General features: G+C 41.8%; 1 protein-coding gene across 8 annotated transcripts in view; it reads right to left on the bottom strand.

Moving 5' to 3' along the window:
• Positions 1–24,666, bottom strand: part of trdn (triadin) — a 53,487-nt gene extending 28,821 nt beyond the window's left edge. For 5 of the 8 annotated variants that reach the window (XM_029002414.1, XM_029002418.1, XM_029002415.1 and 2 more), the window contains exons 1-8: positions 24,237–24,666; positions 20,283–20,495; positions 18,628–18,666; positions 15,015–15,068; positions 13,495–13,632; positions 5,584–5,613; positions 3,793–3,819; positions 152–2,044 (exon numbers count right to left, since the gene is read on the bottom strand). In XM_029002414.1, the coding sequence (XP_028858247.1) occupies positions 152–2,044; positions 3,793–3,819; positions 5,584–5,613; positions 13,495–13,632; positions 15,015–15,068; positions 18,628–18,666; positions 20,283–20,495; positions 24,237–24,255 (2,413 nt within the window). In that variant the 5' untranslated portion in view covers positions 24,256–24,666. The remainder of the gene's footprint in view (positions 1–151; positions 2,045–3,792; positions 3,820–5,583; positions 5,614–13,494; positions 13,633–15,014; positions 15,069–18,627; positions 18,667–20,282; positions 20,496–24,236) is intronic. The other 3 variants (XM_029002421.1, XM_029002419.1, XM_029002420.1) reach the window with 3 other exon arrangements.
• Positions 24,667–27,139: the final 2,473 nt, after the last annotated feature.

Below are 27,139 nucleotides of genomic sequence, written 5' to 3'. Positions count from 1 at the left end.
ATCTTCATCGCTACTGTCTACATGAAGTCCAAAATCATTACTGATAGGACTATTAGGACTAATTATCCTCATCATCATCCTCATTGCCACTGTCAACAGGGTGAGTGGTAGTGTCTTCCTCATCTGTATCAGCAACTGTCATCATTCTTACCTTTCAGTAGATCAGCAGGTTTGGTAGCATCATCCTCGTCATCCTTAATGTCTCCATGATCATCTTTCTCTTCTTTAGTTTGGTCAGAATCTTCATCTTTTTGGTCATCCTCACCAGCATGGTCATCCTCAGTGTCATCGGTAGCAGCAACTACATTGGATTTTTCATCGTCATCATCTTCATGTTTTTTGTCATCGTCATCATCATCATCATCATCATCTTGATCTTCATCTACAATGTCAGTTGTACTGCTGGCTTTGTCATCGACATCAGTCATTTCATCACTTTTTTCTTCATCACCATCCTGAATGTGAGCTTCACCAGGCTGTGTGGTTTCAACTTTCTCTTCCATGTCACCATCTTCATCATCAGGCGACTCAATGGTCATGTCACTATCACCATCATCTTCTTGGCTGTCATCAGCAACATTTGTAGAGGTGTCAGTGTCATCATTTTTGTCTTCACTTTGAAGTTTTTGGTCATCTTCATCATCGTCATCACCTCCTGCTTCAGTTGCCGGTATGGTTTTGGCTTCATCATCATCATCATCATCATCTTCACCATCAGATATGTCCTTGCTCATCTCATCATCTGCAGCATTGTCAACCGCTGCAGCAGCGGCGAGAGCAGCAGCATCTGCGGCGGCTGCGGCGGCCTTCACAGCGGCAGCGGCGGCATCTGCAGCGGCGGCGGCGGCCGCATCAGCAGCGGCGAGGGCGGCGGCGGCAGCTGCTGCAGCGTCAGTGGCAACGGCAGCCGCAACGGCGACAGCTGCTGGCTCTTCATCTTTGGCTTCCACATCTTCATCAGTGTCTGTTTCAGACTTCTCTTTAGCCTCCTCTGACTCGTCCTCCTCGTCCACATCTGCTGCTGCTTCTGCCACCTCTTCCTCTTCAGCTTTCTCTTCTGTATCCTCATCCTCTGGTTCCCCAGTATCTGCTTCTTCTGGTTCCCCAGTATCTGCTTCTTCTGGTTCCCCAGTATCTACTTCTTCTGGTTCCTCAGTATCTACTTCTTCTGGTTTCTCAGTATCTGCTTCTTCTGGTTCCCCAGTATCTGCTTCTTCTGGTTCCCCAGTATCTGCTTCTTCTGGTTCCCCAGTATCTGCTTCTTCTGGTTCCCCAGTATCTGCTTCTTCTGGTTTCTCAGTATCTGCTTCTTCTGGTTCCCCAGTATCTGCTTCTTCTGGTTCCCCAGTATCTGCTTCTTCTGGTTCCCCAGTATCTGCTTCTTCTGGTTCCCCAGTATCTGCTTCTTCTGGTTTCTCAGTATCTGCTTCTTCTGGTTCCCCAGTATCTGCTTCTTCTGGTTTCTCAGTATCTGCTTCTTCTGGTTTCTCAGTATCTGCTTCTTCTGGTTTCGCAGTATCTGCTTCTTCTGGTTCCCCAGTATCTGCTTCTTCTGGTTCCCCAGTTTCTGCTTCTTCTGGTTCCCCAGTTTCTGCTTCTTCTGGTTCCTCAGTATCTGCTTCTTCTGGTTCCCCAGTATCTGCTTCTTCTGGTTCCCCAGTATCTACTTCTTCTGGTTCCACAGTATCTGCTTCCTCTTGTTCTTCCTCTTCTTGTTCCTCTTCCTCCTCAACCTCAGCTTTGTGTTCTTTTGATTCTTCAGCTTCCATCTCTTTGTCAGCCGCCTGAGCTGTCTCATCTTCCTCCTCTTCATCCTCAATTGTTTCTTCTTCTTCCTCTTCATCTGCGATCTCTGCATCTTCCTCCTCCTCCTCCTCCTCATCTACTTCTTCATCGTCTTCGTCTGCCTCATCCTCCTCCTCTAGTTCTTCCTCTTCCTCCTCTAATTCTTCTTCTTCCTCCCCCTCCTCCTCGCCCTCATCTAAAAATTCTTCCTCCTCTTCCTCCTCCTCTTCATCCAGGTCCTGGACCCGCAACTCTGCAACTGCATCACAAAGCTATTTATCTTAATGTGAGGGTCAGTGACAGATCCGTACAGGGGAGGAGATGCATGTGTGAGGCATAAAAATGAAAAAGTGCAGCCCAGTGCAAGATTTACAAGCACTTTCATTACTATCATGGTGCTTGTTCCGCTAAAGCTGAGTCCCCTTTATCTAACTAAATATGAATGTGTGTGTGTGTGTGTGTGTATTGCATGAATGGCTTATATGCATACTGTACAATGTGATGCATGCTGTACTGTATTGGCCCAAATATATGACTTTTTTATTCATTTTTTCCCACTCATAGTATGTCTGAAATAACACTACTTTCAGGGTTTATACACATAAAAACTATTTGGATGAAGGATGAAGAGAGGTTTTTTTTCAGGATTTCTTCGTACATATATTTGCACTTTAAATGTGGCTAATTAATTTAAAAGAGAAATAAATTGATTTAAAGAAATTAATTTTATTTACTGTATTTAAATTAATAGTCATGTACCTTATCTTCATTATCTTCAAATAAAATACAACCAAAAAGAGGTTTTCTAATAAATGACTAACTGCACAACCTAAAAAAAGGTCGTCTTACATTTGGGTCAATACGTTCCTATTTCCTATTGCAAGGCTGCCATGTGCAAATCACTGTAGCAGATCAGTGCTCACCCATGTCTCCATATGCATGTGGTTGCACAATTAAGTGAAAAATGTACATTGTGGGTCCATGTATGAGTGTAAAATCTTGACAGCTATGCGGTGCAAGCGCCATAAGAACATTTGATGGCTGTAGTCATTGAAACCAGCATGATTCAACATCCACACAGTTTTTGCAAGCAATGCCACTGGCAAACAAATGGAGGGTTGGACAGTTTCTACGTGGGACAAGTCAGTCAGTCAGATTTCAGCTGTCTTGCTGACAGTAAAAGAGACAGAGGATTGCAGTGGAGAAAGCAGGAACCACTTCAACATTCCCCCGGTACAAGTGCGGTAGGTGTGGAATCACCTTAGTTGACACACTTGTTAGATTCAACAGGAAGAACAATGCCTCTGTGCATTTTGTGGATTGGGAAGAGGGTTGGAGTGGGACTCTCCGGGGACCCTTGTCTCTGTAATAGTTTTAAATATGCACGCTTTCGTCTTAAAATTGATCATGATTAACTTTCAAATGGTTCAAAATGTGTTATTTATTAGTTACATTATTAAACAGATTGTCAGTCTAAATAAATACATATGTTACATGTATTCCAACATCCCAAGCATGCAAGCATGGTGTTTGCCAACAATGAAATGCAACAAAAGCTACATAAAAGGCATGCTTAACATTTATGATTACATGCTAACAAGACAAAAACATTACGAAACGATAGAGAATAATAAAAATAATACATAGACGTGCTATGATTCCGTAATAACAGATATTGCAATGTGCAGCACGGTGATTAAACAAAAGCTGAATAAATCCTGATTAAGATGCATTCTCTCGGCTTGTAGAGGCTTAAATGGCCGATTCTTTCCATTTTGCTAATGACAGCTAACGAGCGCCTTGCCCACCATCTGATTGGCTATGAGAGCCCAATTAGACAGCAAATTATTTACTGACTCATGAAATTAACACTCAGAGGTGGCCCGGGGTCCATTGTCTGGCAATCATTCCACGTCTGTTCACTGTCATTAATCATGGAAAGCAAAAAGAATTTACGTTGCCATCCTTAGAACACAGAAGACAGAGATAAATTAAAGAAACACAAACCTTTTTTTCTGGATGGCAGAAACTCCCCTGTAAAACAAAGAGGTGATGGATTAGTTTGTGTGACTGAGTCCATACCTGACAAACACTGATTGGGTCATTGACACGGCTGATGAATGAGTTATCGAGTTATTCCGCATATGCCGGTCGAAGCCAAATGCTTTCATTTTTTTATTTCGTTTTTTTTTTTTTTAAGTGTGTGGTTAAGCATTGCGACTTCCAAACAGAATGAATTTGGCAAAGGAATAATGTGTCAGACCGTTTGTTGCATCATCGCGCCACCCCAGCATCTGCTTCGTTTTCCTCACATCATCCTCGCTTCATTGTGCGGAATGATGCAAGCTTTCTGCACATCGAAGGGCCTTTGGAGCATCGTCCCATTTAGGCACCATGTTCATTTCATGATGGGTGGGAGTCAAGCCAAAATCTTTCAGAATCAACCGAGATGATTACGGATTGTGTTAATTACACACGCAGCTCCTGGCATATACTTATTGTGGGAGGGGAAATATCGAAATTAGGCAATTAAGTTTTTGGTTTTTTGTCTTCATTATTGGTAGAATTTCCTTTATTTGATGCAGTTTCATATAAAAACATAATTCATATTCTGATTTGATTCAATTAATTCTCTCATATTGAGAAAATCCTAGTGCTTAGAAAAAAAGTGAACGTGATTGTGAAACACTGCAGCACAGCTCACGGTGACACGAAATGTGTCCTCTTCTTTTAACCATCACCCTTGCTAATGTATGGGGACGGTGCTTTGCTCAGTGGCACCTCAGCGGATCAGGATTCGAACCGGCAACCTTCTGATTATGGGGCTGCTTCCTTAACTGCATGGCCACCACTGCCCCAGAAGGACAGTCTGGTCCAAGTCAAATGCTTGCTCAGCCACTTCCTATTGGTTCCTCTCAGATCTCGCTATGGAGCAACTGGCTTGATGATTGACAACCTCCATGACTGGGTCCTTTGAGTTTTAAGATCATTTCTGATGGATCCACAGACTGAGCTTTCAGACAGCAGAGACTGAAAGGCTCTTTTACTTTTTGGTGGACAGCATGTTTAAGATCCATCAATGTGGGAGAAGAGATTTAACACACTGAACAGTTTTATCAATATATATATTCAGTGACCGGAGCAACATATTATTTTTCTCGAATTTATCAATTGATGAGGTTGTCTGTGTAAAATATAACATGTTCGTTATATTCTTCTATGAACTAATGAGCAAACCATAACAAAGCACCGTCCCCACACACTGCTCCCCGGGCGCCTGTCATGGCTGCCCACTGCTCACCAAGGGTGATGGTTAAAAGCAGAGGACATTTTGTTGTGTCACCGTGTGCTGTGCTAAAGTGTTTCACAATCACTTCACTTTCATAATCCAAATGTTTATCAATTGTCGCCGAAAGTTTATACCACAATCCAAAAATTAAATAATGCTACTTTAGCTCAGCTGTCCAAACAGGATGAAACTCTCAGCCTTTTTCACGTTTTGGTTGAGATTTGGCTGAGACGATCATCTAATCATCAGGTCATCATGTTAAAGAAACATGTAGAAATGGAAAGTGTATTTGCTTGCAGCTGTATTTGCTGCATATTGCAGTCATCAGTGTATCGTCCCCGCTTAACAGCTGACATTTGCAATATCCGAAGCATTTTCTGCATAGATAAAAGAAATCATTGCGCATCGCTTTTGTTGTTAAAAACAGTGTAACTGTGATGAATGCAGAACAAATTGCTTAACCAAACAACATTTAAAAAGGATTTGTTACAAATCTGATCCCAACAAACCTTTTTTCCTCACAGGATGGGGTGTCACATCTAAATGAAGCCAGAGAAAGAGGAAAGGGGCGAGAGAAAGAGAGCGAGAATGAGAATTAGAGTCGACATACAAGAAAGGAAGCCACAAAATAGATCTTGTGAAATTTTGATGAGTGCTGAATAAATTATACATGCCGTAAAGGAAGAATGGGAGAAAGAAAATGGCCCGTCTCTGAAGGCACTTTTTTTTCTCATTTCCCTGAGAACAGGAGACACGCCGCAGCCGCACAACAACGCGAGCTCAGAACCTTGCTTTAGTGCAACATTTCACAGGAGAGGAGCGTTGGGTGGGGAATGTCACTTAATTAAAGAGAAAAATGTATCTCCTCAAATGTCAAACATCTAGATTACGGCACCCTGTACCCCCAAAGGTGACAAAAACAACAGAAAATAGGAACAATTTTATTCACCGGTGTATTCTGCCAACTGCAAGCAAATGTGCTGAAAATAAATCTCATTCTCTAACACGATTTAATTCAATCATTCAATAATATTCAATAATCTCAATTAACCTATTTGAAGTAAGGTGTTTTTATAATTACTGAAGTGGTCTCACACTTCCAAGCTCAGATCTTGTGGAGCTTGCATGTTCACCCCATGTTGGCCCAGGTTTCCTCTGTTCTCTTGGTGTATTGGTGACTGTCCCTAAGTGTTAGTATGTGGTGAGTGTCTTTAGCCCTGCCCTGCACGCAGTGTCCCAATTTGGGACTCTGACTAGTGGTTATGAAAACTGAGTGAGAGAATTCTCCTTTAATTATAACTAGAATAATTTATTTATTCCTATTCCTGATTGGAGGGGAAATATTATTATGTGTACTTAAAATGAAATGATTGGCTGGATTTTTCTTTCATTATTGGTAATTTGTCATATTAAATTGTAACTATAGGTATCAATTTCAGCAAAAAAAAAAAAACAGAATTCAGAATCTACTTCTACGAATTGATGCAGATGCTGTTGTGCTGGCTGATGTTGTTGTACTGTGATCTGGGGTGATTGTGGCCTACAGGGATTTCTACTTTCTGAGCCTGACAAATGAACATCTGCGTTTAAATCTCACTTATAAAACTTATTAAATTATGTCAGTGTGCCACTGAGTATATTTCACACTTGACTGGTGGATATAAGTAAGAGTGAAAGGTCTTGTTGTACACATTCATACAATACATCTAATATAAAATACATTCTATATGCACATATATGTACATGTACAAGACCTATTTAATATTTAATATTCCAATCTTAACATATTCTCTATGCATATGATCTACATAGTTTCTATGAAAGTTTGTATAATACATGTAATCTCTATTGTAATACATGTAATACAATTAATATAATTCATTTGGAGTATTATTATTTCATTTCATGCTATTTGTATATTCTGTTTAGTCTGTTCCTTATATTTCACCAGATATTGGTTTATGAGACAAATTGAATGTAAAATACTTTTTATTTACAGCTTCATAATGCACTGGTTCAAATACAGGGTACATACATTAAAAAGGCATAGATATGTGTATGTGAGTGTGTGAGCACAGTAGGTAAAATTTACTATAAAATTTATGGAACAATATACAGTCCCTGACAAAAGTCTTGTCGCTTACCTATTTTGTAGAAACACCTGCTATTAACCTGACTTTTAATTAATCAAATGAATCAATTGGTGTTCGAAATAACTCATATGAAAAGCTGAAACCCTGAAATGCATTAAATTATATTTAATGCATTGAAATTAATTTGTTTCACTGAAAAAAGATTTTGGCATGACAAAAGTTTTGTCGCCTATGCAGAAATTAAACAAATTTACTGAAAATACAAAAATATGTCAGCAAATTAAGAAGTGATGAAGTCATCAGGAATAGCAAAGAAAGCAGTCTTGCATGCCTCCCAGAGTTCATCAATATTCTTTGGTTTCATCTTCCATGCTTCCTCTTTCATCCTACTCCACACATGCTCAATGATGTTCATGTTTGGTGACTGGGCTGGCCAATCCTGGAGCATCTTCATCTTTTTCGCCTTGAGGAACTTTGAAGTGGAGATGGAAGGTTATGATGGAGCACCATCCTGCTGCAGAATGTGGCCTCTTTTATGGTTGGGAACATAAAAGGTAGCTAAGATTTCTTGCTATTTCAGACTATTGATGTTGCCTTCCAGCCTGCAGATCTCTCACACACCCCCATACTGGATGTAACCCCAGACCATGATTTTTCTGCCACCAAACTTCACTGTTTTCTTGGTGAATCTCGGCTCCATGCGGCTGCAGTAGGTCTGCAATATTTGTGGTGACTGTGGTGTAATTCAACAGAAGATTCATCTGAAAAATTCACCTTCTGCCACTTTTCCAGCATCCATGCTTTTAGCAGGCTGTGGGCCTTGGCTAATGCCACACGATCCTCTCGATCAGGTGTCTTGCGGGGTCTGCATGACCTGGGCTTGCCAAAAACATCTCCAGTCTCTTCAAATCTTTTTTTTATCTTCTGTACTTGATGCTGAGACACATTGAAGGAGTGGATCTGGTCTTCAGCCTCTTCATAATCAACACTTTAGTCTCAGGGTGAATCTCAGGCATGTTTGTAGAGGTCTAGTTGCAGTTGATGTGAAGGTCTAGTGTTCTGGGGGTGTTTTTATACACCCCCAGCTCACCCCCAGTGAAGCTCATACGACAAGGCGACAACACTTACGTGTTTGCAAAAATTGACTCAGTGGGCTTTACCAACTTTGAATATTAGAATGCTTTCAGTTTCGTTTTGTAATGAAATTTTATTACAAAATTTGTTGGGAATAAAATTAACAATCTTATATTTCTTGATTAGAAATATATTTCAGTGGCACTTGAGGTCCATTTGTACACAAGCGACAAGACTTTTTTCAGGTACTGTATAATCAAATGATTAGGAAAGGTGTCATTATTGTGTGACTGAATGTTTTGTCTCGTATGGCACATTTTACAACCCCCCCTTTATAAACTGTGCACAAGTTGGACATGATTGGTTATTGCATAAAAATAAATGAATGAGAGGATACTCATTATTTTTCTTTAACCAGGAGGCAACAGTATTCTTGACTGGAGGGGAAATATTATTCTGTGTACTAAAAATCAAACTGTTGGTTGGATTTTGCTATGGTTTCTAGTCATTATTGGTCATTTGTTATATTAAATTGTAACTATAGGTATCAATTTCTGCAAAAAAAAGAAAACTGTTAATGTGTTAAGTCTGATTTTCTGATTCCTACATTTGCATGGGGTGCATATGTGAAGCACCCATGTGTGAGTGTTGGACATCATCTGTCCTGATTGACTGGGTGCACATTGTGTTGCGCATTGTGTTGATTCAGACCCTGCGATTAGTCTCATGTCTCATGTCCGCCTGATGATGAGCTGACTAGAAGAGCCAGGCTGCTGGTGCGCTGGGGCCGGCTGCTCTGTGGACCCACGTCAGAGGTTTCGTTAAATGTCTGCTCCTGCATGATTCCACTTTTTAGTTTTTCCTGATGGCCGGAGAATTGCTTGTATTGTCAAATGCATTTGTGCATTAGTGTTACAGTCCTATATGGGATGCACAATGTTTGCATCTTATGCACATTGCTGTCTTAAATTACTGCATATAAACATTTAGAGTGTCATTTAGAAATGTTTTAATCTTTCTAGGACATGGGGTTGATTAGAAACTATTACAAAAAGAATAATAGATTGTCATTGTCAAAGTTTGAAATAGTGATGTAGTTGAACCCACATCTGTTGATGTGCTAAATACTGTACTAGTGTGAATTTGGCCAGTTTAATTTTCCAATGCTGCTAATATTGTAGTGTTTATAAATTCGCTTTTGTGTTAACTTTCATTTCTTCATATATACAGTACAGGTCAAATGTTTGGACACACCTTCTCATTCAATGTGTTTTCTTTATTTTCATGACCATACAAAACATGTTTTCAGTTATTTCATAGCTCCACATGTGTTCATTCTTAGTTTTGATGCCTTCAGTAAGAATCTACCAATATAAATGGTCATGAAAATAAAGAAAACACATTGACTGAGAAGGTGTGTCCAAACATTTGGCCTGTACTGTATATATGAAGGCAGGGCTAGCAGGAGTCAGTTCAGAGAATTTGCCACCATAATCTGCATTGTACATTGAGCTCTTTGCAGTTATAATGAATCAGTACCGGTGACTGACAATTTAAAAGACGTGTCTCCTGCATGGCCATCTTGTTGTAATCCGATTCCTTGCTCTCTGCAAAGTGGATGATTATTCCATGATTGTGTTCTTAATAAAAAATGAAAAATTGCCCTGACCATTAGAAATGATTTGTAAGGGTGTCTATTATACAAACTGGCTTATGTTTTTTTTTTTGCTCTGTTTCGTCTTTCTTCGTCTTGTGAATTTATGTTTTTATGTTTAATTTATGTTGCCAATAGTAACAATTTCATATGACTCCAAAATTAAACGCAGTGGACACAGACCCGTTATTGGAAGGTTGCCAGTTTGGATCACGATCCACAAGGGTGCCACTGAGCAAAGCACCGTCCCCACACACTGCTCCCCGGACGCCTGTCATGGCTGCCCACTGCTCACCAAGGGTGATGGTTAAAAGCAGAGGACCCATTTCGTTGTGTCACCGTGTGTGCTAAAGTGTTTCACAATGACAATTACTTCCCTTTCACTTTACACTTAACTTCGGGGGTCCATAATATCCGTTGACAAATTGGACTTGTCCGACGGACTGTCTCTCTGTTTCCCGATTGTCTCCATGTCACGCCCTTCTCCTTCTCCTTCTCCTTCTCCTTCTGTTATTAGTTTGAGTTTTAGTGTGGGGAACTGGACCTTCTTTTTCCTCCTAAGTAATTTATTAATTTACATTAATAAACTATTCACTGTACCCCATAGTCGTGTGGCATACCCTCTTTTGACACTTCCTTTGAGCCTTGACTCAAACAACCAATAATGAAAAGAAACCAACCAACATTTTCATATTAAATGCTCTAAATGGCCCGATTTGAATATTTCTCCTCCCACCATGAATAAAGAATTCATTTACAGAGATCCGCGTTTACTTCACCTCTGTATTCATTTGTTCATGAAGATGTTTTCGTGAGCTGGGACCACGAGCACTGCTCTACGGTGCTGTACAAATAAAAGTGAATAGAAGTGAAATGGCTGCAGCTGTTTAGAAGGTGTTTGAAGGATTTCAGTGGCCACAGTGGAATTGCTGTCAGTAGGAAGCCTGCTGCCGGCAACCTGATTGCTGTTTGTCACCAGCCTTCCTCGCATTCAGTCAGTGGTCCCTGAAGAACAGTCCTCTCCTTCTCCCCGGAACACCTAGATTTTTTTCCTTTCTCTCCTATTCTCTCAATTTCCTTCTTTTCTGTCACTCTTTACAATGTGTGTGAGCGTTTGTGTGAAAAAGAGAGACCTGAGTGCACACTGTGTGTGTTTACTGTGAAAAGCTCTAAGTGTTCAGCGCCTGATTTCTTGTGGGATTGCTCCATTTCTTCATTTTTTTTTATTTGTTCGTCTGTGTGTGTGTGTGTGTGTGTGTGTGTGTGTGTGTGTGTCTTGGTTGATTTGTTGAATGTTATGAGCTCTGTTCAATTCACTGAATTGAATACATCACCCTTTAGCCCACTACGTGATAGTACAATCATGAGAGTAATATTTAGTCTGCGGTTGTAATATAACCTGTGCAGTCTGCAAATTGCTTATATGAAAATATGGATATTATATGCGGACCCAAGGTTAAATGTATTTATTTTGTTTTCAAAACCGTCACGAAAATAGCATTTAAAATTATAATTTAAATCCCTCTGAACAATATCAAATTTGATCCAAAAATGTGAAAATGCGTTGGGAGGAGTGCTTGGCATTTGTTGATAGTAATGCATATTTTATTTCACTGTGTCACAAACCTGTATATGCCAAGAAAAGGTCAGTTCTGTAAAAATTCTATATAGATAAGTGATGTAAGTAGTTGATTTATTCTCTTGTGTGTAATATATTTCTGATCCTGTTCTACATTTGATTTTTTAACATTTCACTGTTTTAATTCTGCTCTCATATCCAATTTTTTCATTTAAATATCATCTGTTAAAAACGTGTTTTTATGAAAATGGTAATATCTGTAATCTCTAATGCCGTCTTGTGTGAGGCATGAAGGACAATTTATAGTAATATCTGCCATTTTTCTATTCTCGCATACAAGGGCTTTGTTCCGGCTAAAAAAAAAACTTCAACTCTAGTGTCGGTAATTACGCCAACTGATCTGCCCACTCAAACTACGGTGAGACCACTAAAATATTAATTTGGCCCGAGATCTGGCCACACCGAGCTGTTAAACGCGAATCCGGGCCTCGCTCATTAGAATGTTGGCGCAGGTGCCTGGGAAAGGTGCCGTAAACCGCGGCCCTCGATGGCCGTCGAGAGTTAAAAGACCGAAGCAGTCATCTCTCCCCTCCTTTGTTTCTCTCCGTCCGCGGTGAAAGTTGCTCTGATGAAGCCGCTCGGAGACCTGGGGCGCGCCGACGCTCCCGCTGCGAAGGCTTTGTACTTTTGTAGCAGCAGGATGACCCACGGCCTGTGATTTATGCACACTTGTTATTCGGGATGGGCGAAGCGTGTCTTTCGGTGTACGGCAAATTTGCTTGGACAAACGGATGTGTAAGCAGAAAAAGATCAAATATGAGATTAACTTCAGACGGAACTCTCTGTTCTGGACTCTTAAGACGAATGTGTGGTGCGTCTGAGAGCTATAATTGCCTTGTACTATAGATTTTTCTGCAGGAAGACCTCATTTAGGATATTATTTATTTCGCTTTCACTGGATGTGCCTTGTTAGGTTGCTGAAAACTGTACCCCAAAAGCTTTCTTGTGTCAAGGAACTCTTCTGTGTGTTTGTGTGTGTGTGTGTGTGTGTGTATTATAATGAGCTGTTGTCTGTGCTTGTGTTCCAGGGGGGTGAGGCAGGATCTCTACAGATTCACGAGAGGAGATTTCGTTCCATTTTATGGTTGATTTTATTAGCATTATTATTGTCCCATGTCACATGGCGTTACGTATCATCACACGCAAAGGTACAGAGCCTCGCTGTCTTCATCTTAAAGGTCTTCGATGTGTGAAGCTGTAAGACAGTGTATAGTCTCAGTGTTGCCGTGAACATTACCTCGTTACCTAGTAACTATATATATATATACACATACACACAGCCATTGTGAATTATGAAGCATAAATAGCTGTTGCGATGAGGAAACTAGTCACATAGTGCTGACATCCTGCAGGTTTTCATGCCAGCCCCCACCCATCCTCACTAATTAGTCAATTAGTGAATAAGACGGAGTTAACCTTAGGCTGGGAAGAAAGTCAGCAGGAAATCAGCGCCTCCAGAGCCATGGCTGCCCACCTCTGCTTTACACACAGACACACGCGTCATTTTGTCTGACTCATTGAATCAAAACCTCTGCGGCTGAGTGCGAAAGGCTGTCCAGAGCGCGGTGGTGTCTCACGTTCTGTTTCGAAAGCAAAGAACCTCAACTCTGGTCCTGAAGGGCGGCGCTCTACATGGCTTCACTGTCTCCCGCTGTACAGTTCCCAATTCTGAGCAAATTATGCATGCCAATTACAGGAGGGCTTAAGGAACCAGTACTTTGGCAAAAACAACTATATATTTATAAGTATATCTTTAACAGTATATTTCTATTTACCTGGATAACCTACAGCCTTGCAAATGTTACTAACATTTGACATCTGGAGACATAAGATGACATCAAGCCAATTTGTTTTTAAAAAAAAAGTGAATAACTATAATGTTTGGAAGACCACAGGCCATTAGGACCAAAGTTGGGGTACTATCCTGAAGAAAGGTGTGGATTACATATACTAAATATACCTTCGTCCAGCTCCTCTGGTGCTATGAGGCTTGTCACAGCACCCAAGAACGTGCCAATCCAGTCAGTTGATTCCTCCATTGCTTCGTTCATGGCTTTCACAGGGTCGGAGGTCATTTCTGGAATGGCCCCTGTGTGAGCTGTTTGTGGAACAGGTCTTATCAGCAACGTCTTCACATTCAAACCATAGCGAATAATGTGAAATACTCGAGAGGGAAAGAAATCCCTTTGTGGAAGAATAATGAATGTGACTGTCTCCTTTCCTCAAACGGGACACTTAACCCTCCCCTCACAAATTAAAGCAGACTCACACATATCAGCCCACAGGAAGTAAACCTGAGCTCATCTAAAGCTGCTCTTCAACAGCTACTGTTCAACTGGGCACCAGAAAATAGCCTAAATGTACACAGTGGCATTCAAATGTGGAATCAAAAGGCATTTTCACTACCTGCGTTTCCATTAACCCTTTGGAATTGGAATTTCACAATTCCGCACACTCACACCATGGACAATTTAAAATCATCAGTTCACCTAGTAGACATTGGGAGAAAAATGTGGAGAAAACCCTCACCAACTCAGGGAGGGCAGGAAAACTCCACAGACACAAAGCCAGAGCCAAACTGAATCAAATGTGTCAATTTCGCTAAAATGCTTTGCAGAATATGTCTGGTTGGAGGATGCAGCATTTCAAAAATGTTGCAGTCGTTTTGTGCAACTCTGTAATGGAAATGCAGGTCGTGGCCGCACAATTCTGCTTTTACACGCATGAGCAAAATACAACCATCAAAACCCTCAAAACCATTAACCACATAAAATATTGACTGCGTATGACATAGTACAGATGACACATGATGATTGTTACATGATGTCAGTACAGACGAAGAACACAGAAATACATGTGGACAGGAGTCATGGATGTGTGGAGGAGAGGTCTGTATGAAAAGTGCTTTTTTTTTTTAATCGCTTTATTGGCACAGATGAAAAGCGTGCAATGGTCGTCCTCTGTCTGTCCGCGGTCACGATGGGGTAGCGGTGGTCAGATGGGATTCTGGGACGTTCTGAAGGAGCGTTTACCACCCGTCCAGCCTGTCTGTCTGCAGTAGCCAGATGACACCTGCTCTGGCGAGACCAGAGAACGGCGCAACACGGCATGCAGCAGCCGAGGCGAAACTCGACCAAGGTCGACACCAAACGATGCAAAACTCACAAACGCAATACACAAGTACCACAACCGATGCGATGTTAGTGATTTTTGGCCCCGGGCCATAGAATTCAAAGCGTTATTGGACGTTCCATGTGTTTACTGGCCATGCAACAAATGCAAAATAGAGCCGCAGTGCCAAAAAAAAACATATTCAATACATAAACAAAGCCATTCAAGTCATTTTCATGCCAAATCATTCCGAGAGCAGCATCCAGTTAGTACAATAAAAGCATCCATTAGTTGTAAAAAGCAGACATGCGAAGTGGCCTTAGGTGCCACTCAAGTGTCACACAACTGCAAGATGGTGGGGTGGCTTGCCTCTAAGGCTGCTGGCTGCCTTATGTGCCTTGCGGGCAGCGGGCGCACGCGGTCCTGTTTGGACGAGAGCAGAGAGGAGGCACAGTGTGAGCCTTCATCACAGTGGCCAGCATTATGCACAGTGCACGACAGGCATGCGGGGGTGACATGCAACACATTCGCATTGGAGGACAAAATCGGCCCTTTTAATTCCAGCATTAGACCAGATCTCGAGCATGGGTAAGCACATGGATAAGGAACTAAAACTGTATGTGAAGAACCCTTTTAGGTGTGTTAGCATTCAAGGTAATGGGAATAAATTGCATTCAGATTAATGCCACAAATTAATCAACACACCAGCATGTGAGAGTCAGACCTTATGGGGTTTCTGAAAAGTTTGATCCATTTAATATGAGATGCTGCAGCTTTGTCAAGTATGAAATCAACACTAATCACGTCTGACCTTTCTCATATTTAATAAGATGCTGAGAACCGACTTTGTTATAAATTGGGAATTAAAGTGGCAATTTGAGGAAAATGATTTGAAACCCTTCAGTAATCCACAGATAATCATAATCAGAACATTGTCTATAATCTAATGGGGTCTAAACGCCTTGTCCCAATTCCAATAAAAATTGGTCGGTGCCAAGATAGAGATCTCCCAAGGAGTCCGGTACGTACCCCCGAGTTATGATGATGATTTAGAGCCTCAGATGACACTATGTGCACTAAAATTCATTCATGCATCGGGTTTCGTTACTGAAATTGATATTTATGTAGTTCCTGCCAACACTGCAGATGGTCCATTCTTTTACAAGCCATTTACAGCTACATCATGGTCGATGTCTGGACCGACGGAGTTTTGACCCGTTGACCCGTTTTAAGAAACAGAACAATTGTTTAAATGTAAAAAAAAATGGTAGTGTAAATTTTCATCAATATATTTCATCAGCCATGACTTTTGGACAATTATTAAGATATTACAAACGGTAATATCAGAGGGCAGTAGTGCAGCACATCTAAATTTGATCTAAATCTATCAGATTTATTGCGGAACACAAACAAAAGCGGTGACGAATTCATTAATGAGTTAAAAAAGTTCAAAAAGCTTCATTCAATTGACCCCCTTTTCCTAAACCCGCGAGAATGTGGTCACCTCAGCCAGCCAGAAAGGGCGAAGGCCAGACAGCGATGGGGGCGAAGAGGCGAGTCCACCCGCACCCGGCCTGCCAGTTCCCTGCGCTCTAACGAGCAAATTCTTAAAGACAGGAACAGCGGCGCCTTGACTCAAAGTCGCCCGGCAACGTGAACCTCGGGGGAGTCACGTGGCGAGCCTTCCCGGGGTCCTCCCTCGCTCTCCGGAGCTAACGAAGCGCCGCGACAGCGTCCGTCGCACTTATGACTAAGGCCCGGCGATGAAGAGAGCGGCTTCTCTGCCCTCGCTGGCACTCCTGGCTCATGCTTCATTCCAGACGCAACAATAGACTTGGTGCCCCTCCAGTTGGGTTGCTTTAGCTTTTCCGGGACTCTGTGGCTTGTGCTGAGGGGAAAACTTAATTTGTCCCCTTCATCCAGAAAAGAAAAGAAAATGGGAAATGTTTTTTTATAATTTTTTTTTTTTTTTTGCATTTTATAATGTGTTTTTTATTAAAATGTCAAGCAAAAGGGAAGGGAGAAGAAATGCATATCATTAAAAAAACCAAAAAAAACAAGCTGGTGACCACTTACTGAGAGTTTTATGCAGCCGCCTGCTCCCCCCAAGCAAGGCCAATCGCACGAATTCCTGACATTATCGCTGTAAATGGCTAAACTTACTGATCCCCCCCGGCTTCTTTTATTCCTCATAACACAACACTTATGATGTGCAGGAAACATTACAAAAAAAAAATACATATATATATATATATATATATATATATATATATATATATATATATTTTTTGTAATGTTTCCTGCACATCATAAGTGTTGTTTTAACGTCTTGAGGCCATTCGAATAAGACTGTTCGAAAAAAGCCTTAAGGGGGCATTAGCCACTACAACCCCCCCCCCCACCCCCCCCCCCCCCCCGCTGAGAGAGCCGCCGAGAGACTGTTAGACCACTGCGGCCTTCAAAGGCTCGCAGGGCTTTTTTTTTTTTACGAATGAAGCCTTAAAAGCACCAAAGCACTGGAGCTCCTCTCCACGATCCTTTGATCTCGCAAATCCCGAAATCGCCCCGGCTTGTGCCGGCGAGCCGTGACTCCAGTCCCGGAAGCAAGAAACGTCGACGGCCCTTTCAGACGCGAATGATTAACGCTTCCGTGTGACGCGCGGCTCAGAACGCCCGCGCTTGCGCAGAGTCTGAAGGTTCCTTTCATCTGCGCTGGCTGTAGCTACATCGACGGCCTTTGACGCAGAGAAGCGTCTTTTCAGTAGCTGTTAAAGCGAGTAACTCGCGCTTAAAAATAGAAGCGCTGAAAATAGTCACCGGGTCGCCTCCTGCGACGTACAACGTTGGCCATACTTTGCGATAATTGGCCTCCCGCGCTCAGCGCGCGATGCTTTGAAGGCACGGTATACCCGGCAGACGTGGCCCGCCTGGGTTACCGCGCCTTCACGGACCCTTGCGCGGAAGGCCTCCTGTCCGCCGTTATCTTTGCCCTCTCGAGAGTTGGCCGTCCTTCATAAAGATCAGAGTCAGATTCCAAAATTCATGCAGTTAATAAAGCAAAACACCTTATTAAGGACGTGGCCGAAGCCACCATGCCACCATGCCGCGGGGAGCAACTGGCGCGGCGCGCTTCAAAGGCGGAAGAGCGGATCCGAGAGCATGTGCACATCAAATGCTGTGGGACATCCTGATTCGCCGTGCATTCTGTGTACATCACGCCAAGGCGCCGTGTGCATATGTTTGATGACCACGCCCGACTAAAGAGCGTTGCGCAACAACTTGACTGTTATTAGCAGGAGGAGAGCTACATCTCCTCTGCAGGCAGGCTCCTCGTCTTAAGCCCATCCTCAGATTAACAAGATTTACAGTTCGGGTTACGTTGTTCTGTGTACGTGGTGGGCGAAGCTGATGCCTACAGCAGGAACTTTCTGACACTCAGTTTTTGAAGAGACGCCTCCAAGCCACGTTATGGGTTTAAATCCTGTATCGGCTGTATGAGCGTTTGTTTGTTTGTTTGTTTGTTTGTTTGTCTGTGCACCACATTAGAATACACAAAACCTAGAACATTTCTGAAAAAATGTGAGGTACTTGTGTCCTATGGACCCAAGTTACAGAGAATGAACATGTCATGTTTTTCAAATTTGTTTATGAGTTTATGAACACAGATCATTTTAATTCATTATTTACTATTGTCATTGAAGTGTTTTTGTACCATTGGTCCATGAGACGAATTAGCTATGGCAGAACAGACCCTACTTCCGATCGGTGGTTGTATTAGTATTACCCTATGATCAGACTAACTAGCCTGACCGTGTCATAACCCTGTAATATTAGCACCTAAAACGGATTATTACAAAGACAAGCAGTGAAACGTGTGGCAGTTGCTCCCGTATCAGGCACATGGAAAAAACACACACACACACACACACACACACACACACACCCATGCAACAGCATCGAACAGCAGGCAGAGAGTCTTTACCAGGTGGTAAACAGGGGTCGTCACAGTATAAAGTATGGGCTTTTAATTGGATGAAGACAGGATGACACATGGGGATGGACAGAGTAGAGATTTATTATTAGAGATGAGCGATATTGTAAATGTCCTGATGGGGGCGGGGTGACGTGTGCGATGGGGTAGTGAGGGTGGGTCTGAACGACTGCGCTATGTGTGCCGCCAAATTAGAGATGAGCGAGGCTGCCCACTTTTGAAAAGGGTTTCAAAAATGTTCTGTGGTGACAGTGAAATGTAGTGAGTAAGGATGACAACATGGTAATGTGCTAAAACAAGACATAAAAATGGCAGTTTTCCTAAAGAACATCCACACCATCCTGTGTACTTAAAGCCTAGAAGCTTATCCTTTCGTCATAAGTTTGGTCACACCTGTAGACAACAATTTATCCATACGGGTGACAAGTTAAGGGAGACACAACATAAACTGTTTGATTAAGCCACCATGGTTCCTATAAAAATATTCCCTCATTCAGTGCTTGGAGACAAGTGGAGAGTAGTGTTGTATAATGCCAAATTCAGACTGCATTATTTTTCAGTCCCACCAAAATCCCAGCCCTGAGGCCAAATCTATGGCTGATCAAAGATTGATAATGGTTCTGTCCTTTAAAGAGACAAATCGTAATACTCATGCATACTCATATATTTCTTGATGTCTAATCCTTTATTTTTATTTACTGGTTGTATGTGGTTAACTGATCATTACACAAAAAAACCTTCTCCATTTATTGTAAAAGCGTTGCATCATTCCATCATTCTCTTGCTTTTAGACCATAAATATCAGTCGGGGTGAAAAAGTACAGTATTGTAGTGTGTCCAAACCCTTGACGACCCCATTACTGTACTGTATATGGGTATGATGACTTTGTTCCCATAAGGGTTGACATCAGATGACTGAAGGTCATGTCATTTTCATACTCATCACCCATTCAGTGACGCTAGTGTCCTGTGGATGGGGTCATCAACGTACAATCGGGTTTGCGATGTTCCATCGTAAGATGATTAGGATAGGATTTTCATTTTGTATGGATTTGCTGTCACCTTTCCACCCATGCCAGCAACTGCATATCTCCACTAATTTTATTCATGTGTTTTCTTTAATTTGTCACCCATCTATACATACTTAGACAAGGATAACAGACTCACAGACAACAGACTTAAAGCTTCCCCAAAGAAAACCTGATATTAAAGGCCAAAGGACTAATGAACCTGAACATGGCGGAGGCAGCTGGACGTAACGCGACCCACATTACTGTCCACTGCAGTTTAACGTAAGAGTTGCTGAGTGCCCAGTTAAAAGAACAGGCCTATCTGTCTCTGTCACTGTAGGGGCCATCAGAAACTGGCCAATTCCTTTCATTCTCAGAGCCCAGACACACACTCACAAAGAGCTTCTTGCATTCTGTCCTTATCTCTCTCACACCTCAGTGGTGAGTCATGGTGAAACTGTGTGAAGCTCCAGTAAATGGTTGTTATTGTGTAAACTAGTCTACACGGCACACTAAACTCTGCGCTAAATGCCCTTCCCATGTTTTCCGGCTGCGCAAAACATGAGGAAGTCTGAAGGGGAGACGTCCCAACAACTCGAGTCAGGAGTAAGAGCCCAAGAACAGAGCTGGACCTACCCTTCAGGCTCTTGTTGTCCAGCAGGTCAAACATGATGATGGCCACAGCGGACCAAGTGATGATGAGCGCCAGGACCAGCACCCAGGCCATCGGGGAGCTGAAGGTGGAGTAGAGGTCATCGGTCACCGTCCGCTTGGACACCCGGACCGTAGAGGACAGGGCATCCCCATTCTTGGTTTCAAGAATGGTGGTGGTGGTGGTAGAGGATCGAGCTGGGAGAAGAGATGAGGATTACTGAGACAAACATCAGCAGATACCAGATGTTCCAGTTTCAAATTTTCACTCAAGCTGAATCCATCGGTCGAATTTTTGTCAATAGGGACATGGCAGGAATTTTTTTTTCAATGAACTGGATGAATTTGGATGATGCCCACTGTGAGTCTGTGCATGAAAATAAACCAGGAGGAGATATTTTAGAATTAATTTTAGAACTTATCTGTCAACAGTTCCACTACTTAAGAGACAATTTTGAGTATCTTGCTCAGGAATAGAAGTAAGTTGGAGTAGACAGAAGTTAGTAGAAGTAGGAACAGTAGTCACCTTTCCATAAACCCTCAAATTGAACATATTTAATAATGGAATCTTTAATTAACTTTAATTTAAAAAAAAATATGTGAGGTGAATTTTTCTTTAAAAAAATTTCAGCCTCTGGCAAAAGGCAGTTTTCCTTTTTTGTACCGACCCAATGATGTTCTAAAATAAAAAGCACTGTGTGTCTGGATGGACAAGAAATGATTTTTTTTTTTTGCTGAATAGCACAGCAGTATGCTTTCCCTAATTACTGATGCAATGGTGTTGCAATAGTGATTTATGGACAGTTTGAAACTATTGCCTTAGTTTTGAGCAAATCTGTCAAGGAAGTGCAGCTAATGAGAGTGAGGTTCACACTAAAGATTTTTTTTGGGTTCACTAATTAGGTTCACCAAATTTGTGGCAAGTGCTAGGTTACCATTAAAATGACCATTATCCTGAGGGAAGTGCTGACATGTGGCTAGATGTTCAGAAGAGCGTCCTGCTCCGCTGGAGGTAGAAACGTGTTGCTTTTATTCAAACAAACAAATAAATAAATAAATTCAAATGCTCCTTTTGATCTATCGATCTTTCCACCCTGTCAAAGCCCTGTGTAAGTGGATACAAATCCCTGCTTTGTGCCATTTGATTTGGCGTCCAAGGACTCCTTTCGCTCGCTACATGTGACCTTTGTCTGGCCTGTTCGTTTTACTCCCGTTCAGCTCCTCCCAAAACGCTCGACTTTGGCGAGGGAAGGCGGCTGATTCCTGGCCAGGAGGTCCTGAGGCAGGTGTACCGTTTCTTAAATGCGATATGCCGTCGTCGCTGCAGAGAGAGGGGAGTGTGGCAGCGAGAATCAGAAAATAGATGTTGTGTGTGTGTTTTGTATTTTTATCTTAAGGGGGAACCACGTGTCTTTGCAAATAGAGGAAAAGATGGTATTTTGTAAAAGTTTTAAATGAGGAAAGACTTAAAAATTAATCTTTAGTGACAAAATATAAAAGACTAAAGTATTGGTGCAAATATAAGATGTTTTTTATTCTAAATATGTCATGGTTGTCAAAAAGGCCTGTAGAGTGTGCAAAATACTTTCTTTTGTAACGAGGGTAATAAAAATTCAGGCTAGTTAATAACACATTTATAAAATATATTTTACCTCTTATTATTTCACGGCCTTACAAAGCTATAAAAGAATGCTTATGGCAGATGTTGGTCGGGATTTATTTGGTCTTAACATTGTGGTCAAGAAGAAGGGTCTGAAATTTTATGACTTTAAAATATTTTGAATATTTAAAAACAGCACAAACACATGTGTGTCTGTGTGTTGTGGTGCGTGTGTGTGTGTGAGAGAGAGACAGCTCGGAACACCTGTTAGCGTTCTTCAGGCGAGGGGGATTATGGGTCCCATAAACTGCTGAGCAAGGAACACACTCTCTCCCAGAGCTGGGCTTTCCAGCAGAACCACTCCTCATTTCCTCCACGGTTTTCTCTGCATGTGTGTGTATGAGTGTGTGTGTGTGTGTGTACATCTCCAGTATTGCCAGAAGATAATAGAACATGATAGTAGTGGAAACATAAGGAAGGAGAGAAAAAGTCTGTGCACTTTTTTTTTTTTGCCGGCAGCTGTCTGTGTGTCTCCTTTTGTCTCCAGTTTCTTTGATCGTCTCGGCTCTGTCAGTTTAAAGACAAAATCAGAGTCATGTGCTGACTTTCAGCAGCACACGCAGGGGAGTGGCACTGATAAACAACACAAGCACTCGGCTCCCAGAGGGTCGCCCGGTGGGTCCGGAAATACCGTCCATGCGCGCCCTTCCATAACGAGATTCTGCCCGGAGACGTAGCCCGGTTGTCAATCCCTATTCATTATGCGGTGAGAGATGCACAACAGGTCTCAGATGCGCCATGCTGCTCAGGGTTTTAAAAGTATGAGCCACAGACGTCCTTTTAAGCCACCACAACGCTTTGATTGATATCCATGGCAACTTGAATCAGCACAGCCACTGGGAGCCGGCACAGATGCGATGACTCTAAAAGAATGCTATTTTTATTTGACTTCTGTGAGCTTATTTGTTTCCAAAAACCCAGAAATATCGCTTTAGCTGGACTAACATTTGAGTGCACAACAACTAACCACATCCAAAGCCATGCAGCGTTCATTGTAAACGACCAATCCATCCATATGTGTCCTTAAAATAAATATCGAACGTATATATTTTGGTGGTAATTTTTAGGCTGTGTGCTGTAAAGTAGCTAGCATGCAACTCTACTTGATTGCATAAATTAATATTAACTGTTCACCAAGGGTGATGGTTAAATGCAGAGGACACATTTTGTTGTGTCACTTTCTGCTGTGCTGCAGTGTTTCACAATGACAATCACTTCAATTTCACTTTTTGTCCATTTGTCCATTTGTCCAGAATGTTTGAATGGGTTGCTCATACCATCAGTTGTACAGTGGATACAATTTTAGTCTTTTGGCCATAAAAAGGTAAAAAGGATTTTCCCAGTCATTTTATCATTCTAATTTATCTTAACTTCTAAATATTACTTATTACAAATATTGTTTTTATAAGGATTACATAATTATTTTTATTATTATTTTTAATATATATATCGTTTTCTTGCAATGGGCTCGTGCCCCACCCTGTGACATGCAACCCATTTACTAAATACATTTTATTAATATTAATATTTTGATGTTTTCTTTTTTATTCTGGACCACCTTTCCCCCGTAGAACCTAACCAGGAGCTTTATGCAGTATTATGGTCTTATGGCACAAATTGAATCCATTAATGAAGAGAGTGCACTATAGTGCAATATATAGTGAACTATAGCTTAAAAGGGTTGATTTGTTAAGCATTGAGCATCGAGTTTTCCATACAGTTTGCTGGTGACAATTATAAGAAGATTACAAAGGATTTAGCTTCCTTAGAGCAACAAAAACTTCAAAACACAAATTTTGTGCAGGCTGACCAATGCAATAAAAACGGTCAATCTTTTGACAATTGAGGGCTTATTTAGTGAAAATTAAATGGTTCACCGACCACTAAATCATGGTTTGTTTTCTTTAGGATCGCTTTAGACCTTTAGGTAAATTAGTTATTTCATTGACAGTTAAAACTTGGGATCTATGGCACACCCTGGATGCCATAAAAGCAACAAGGCAGCAATGTGGCTATACTAGCAGCTAGTGCGCCGTTAACCACCCAAGCCGTGTAGAGCGTTTAATGTCAGGTATTTTTATCCAAGTCATTTGTTTCCGCGGAAAAAACACCCCGAAGTGAGAACGAATTCAGCGAAAAGTCGAAACGTGATGAGTCAACTTAACTTGGTCCCTTCCTCTTGTTGCTACAACTCAGTCATGTTGTCTGAATCTGTACAAATTAGCACCTTATATTTAGATTACGTGACTCAGTCAGACTTGTACAGGAGAGCACGGTACCTTCGATTGCTTCAGTCATGATGCTTCAGGATCTCCACATCCAAAGATAATCCCCTTTAGCCCAAAATAATGCTGCTGCAGAAGAAACAGTGACTAATACTGTACGCTTTTCTTCTTCTCCTTCCTTCTCTGCAGACGCTCTCTTGAATCTTGTCCCTTGAATTTAAGACCCCCCCCCCCAGAAGGAAGTGCCGTAATATGACAACTGTCGCTCCTGGGCAGTAGTTACGGTTTAATTCGGAAAATAAAAGAGCCGCATTCGGGGGGCCTGGAGCGTGCCAGCGACACAGAGGGCCAAGCGGCAGCACCTTGGAGGGGGAAAGAAGACACCAGAGAGCAGACAGAGAGGGCAGATCCAGCCTAAAGTTGCCTCGGTGTCGGGTCCCAGCCCATCATGGGTGTACAGCAGGCACCGTAGGACTCGGGGGTGGGGTACTTCAAGGTAACCTTATCCCCGCCATGGCAGTTTATTCTTAGAGCACAGGCAGGGGGACCAGCAGCTTTCTGCCTTGCCATTTTTGGCCAGGGGCGTGACCCTGTGTTCGAGTGGGTCAGCTGAGGGGCTGCCGGCGCTCGCAGCTTTCTGGCCCCTCAGTGCCAGAGTCTGGGGGAACAGGATAGTAGTTGTCTGGATTTTAACCCTCGCACTGCACTGTTTCAGGGGGGTTTCAGGAGGACAGTTTTGCCTTTTGACTGTAACATGATCGTTGTATGTCAGCTCTTTAGAGACACAACAGAGAGAGTCCAGACTCTAACAGAAGTGGGAAGCTAGTGCGTCAACCCCGCCCTCCACCATCCATCCATATCTAGACAGCATTATACACGTCTCCTCAACACATATTTGCTTAGTCCCAGAACACAAGGCACGTCATAAATAAAGCTGGTGCATTGGCGGTGTTTGGGACTTCTTTCTACATATGCTCCCCTTGTGGGTGTATTACATTACCAGGCTGGCACTTTTCTACCATTCAATTTATTGTAATGGCTCCGATAACCTGCAAACATGTAGTGGTGGCTGGAGACATGAGGAGGAGCCGTTATTGTGATACCAGTTAATAACCAGGAGAGGCGGTAGCATCAGGAAGTTGGAATATACCGTCAGGCCCATTCTCTGGCATCTCATGAGAGGGCAAGTTTGACACTCGTGCAAGACTTGAGGTACACTGCTGCTGGCTGGTTAGCAACATTAATATTCCTGCAACACCATCATTTTACATTCACCTACAGAAATATCTGTACTTTTATTCCATTTTAATGTGTTCCTAATGATCATTTAAACTTTATTGCTATATATCATTTATACTCAATTACAAAACTCTTATTTCTTCACATTCTATTATACATTTTTTTAATAATAAAAAAAAGAAATATGGCAAGCTGACACAAATGGAGGAACCCTGCTGAAATAAACAGCTGGTTTTATCTTGTCTTAGCTGGTATGAGCGGTGTGAAAACATGCCTTATGCTGGTAAAACTAGCTTTTTTCACACGGCGAAACTCCATTCATTAACTGACATGGAACTGCAGAGAGGAGGTCCATGCTGAAGAGGCCTATATTCGTGTTAAATTACTCACTATGAAATCCAGATGCCATATTGAAAAAAAAAAAAAAAGTAAAAATGAATTGCAACCTCAGAACCTGATAAATGCAGTGTGCTCCCTGGCTCCCTTGCAAAATCAAATGCAGCTTCTCCTCAGGAATTTTTGCAAATGTAACATTTAATGCACTTGACCTTTAAAGGAGCACGAGAAATGTAATTTATTCTCGCTGTTCACCTTTGGCAGAGTGAGGCACAAATGCCTCGGAGGAAAATGTTCAGCTGAGGACTAGTGTGGGATTCATCATTCGGTGAAAATCTATGAAAAGCCATCTAAGGAAAGAAGAATAAGAAGTCAGACCTCATGAAAAGATATTTCCCGTCAGATTTCGGAGTGTTTGCATCCTGCAAACTCTCTGTCAGCGTTAAAGCGTGTTCCCGTTCAGAACCACACCCAAGCACTTTTAGTACCGTCTCGATTTTATTAAAAAAACAGGGACGTGTTTTTTTTTTTTTTTGCCCGTTGTCCTTCTCCAAAGAGCTCGCATCTGCATCGCTGTGGCAGGAAGCCGTCACAGTTTCACAGGTTTGCGACGATGCGGCCATCAAGTGATGAAATCGAGCGCAATCATGAAGAAAAATAACTGGCATTGCAATGCAACATAATGGTGTGTGTTTCTGCGTGAGTGTGTGAGTGTGCGTGTGTGTTTGTGTGTGATGCCTGTGCAGTCAGTCGTTGGTGCAGAATCTTGGCTGCCCCCCTTTCAAATTCGGTCCCATCTTGCCCAGAGCCTGCAAATGAAGTGTGAAGATGGTCTCAGTGATGCTCACAATGTCATCATCAGGGGACCCTAGAGATGCCATTCAAAAGCTGTTGTTTTGGTGTCTGGTAACATATTGGTCTCTTGGTTTCATCTCTTTTTTCTAATTTTCTTGCTCAAAGGATCTGAAACCGATGATCTCTCACACTTGGTAGCATCTGACATTTGACTTTTTTTTAGTATTTTAGTCAGTTAGTGGATGAATGCCAGGTTATGTTCTACATTTTTATGGAACCCTTTTTCTTATCAAGATATTTATAATAGAAAATGTATCCTTTTATTCCAGGATAATGGTTGAAAGTGGATCTAATCAGGTATTTGAAACGCCAGTGTAAATGGAAAATGCACATGGTAATCAAATAACTTAATAAAAAAACTTAATGATTTAGAAACTTGCAGCAGGATTCTTCTCTGCAACACCAAAGAAATTATATATGCATATATATAAAATATATATTTTTCACTGCGACACACACACACACACACACACACACACACACATATATATATATAAATATATATATGTGTTGCAGTGAAGAATCCT

Source organism: Denticeps clupeoides, chromosome 14, assembly GCF_900700375.1.
Source record: "Denticeps clupeoides chromosome 14, fDenClu1.1, whole genome shotgun sequence".
Taxonomy (NCBI): Eukaryota; Metazoa; Chordata; class Actinopteri; order Clupeiformes; family Denticipitidae; genus Denticeps; species Denticeps clupeoides.
The sequence above is the reverse complement of the archived record's forward strand: the minus strand, read 5'-3'. Positions and strand labels throughout refer to the sequence as shown.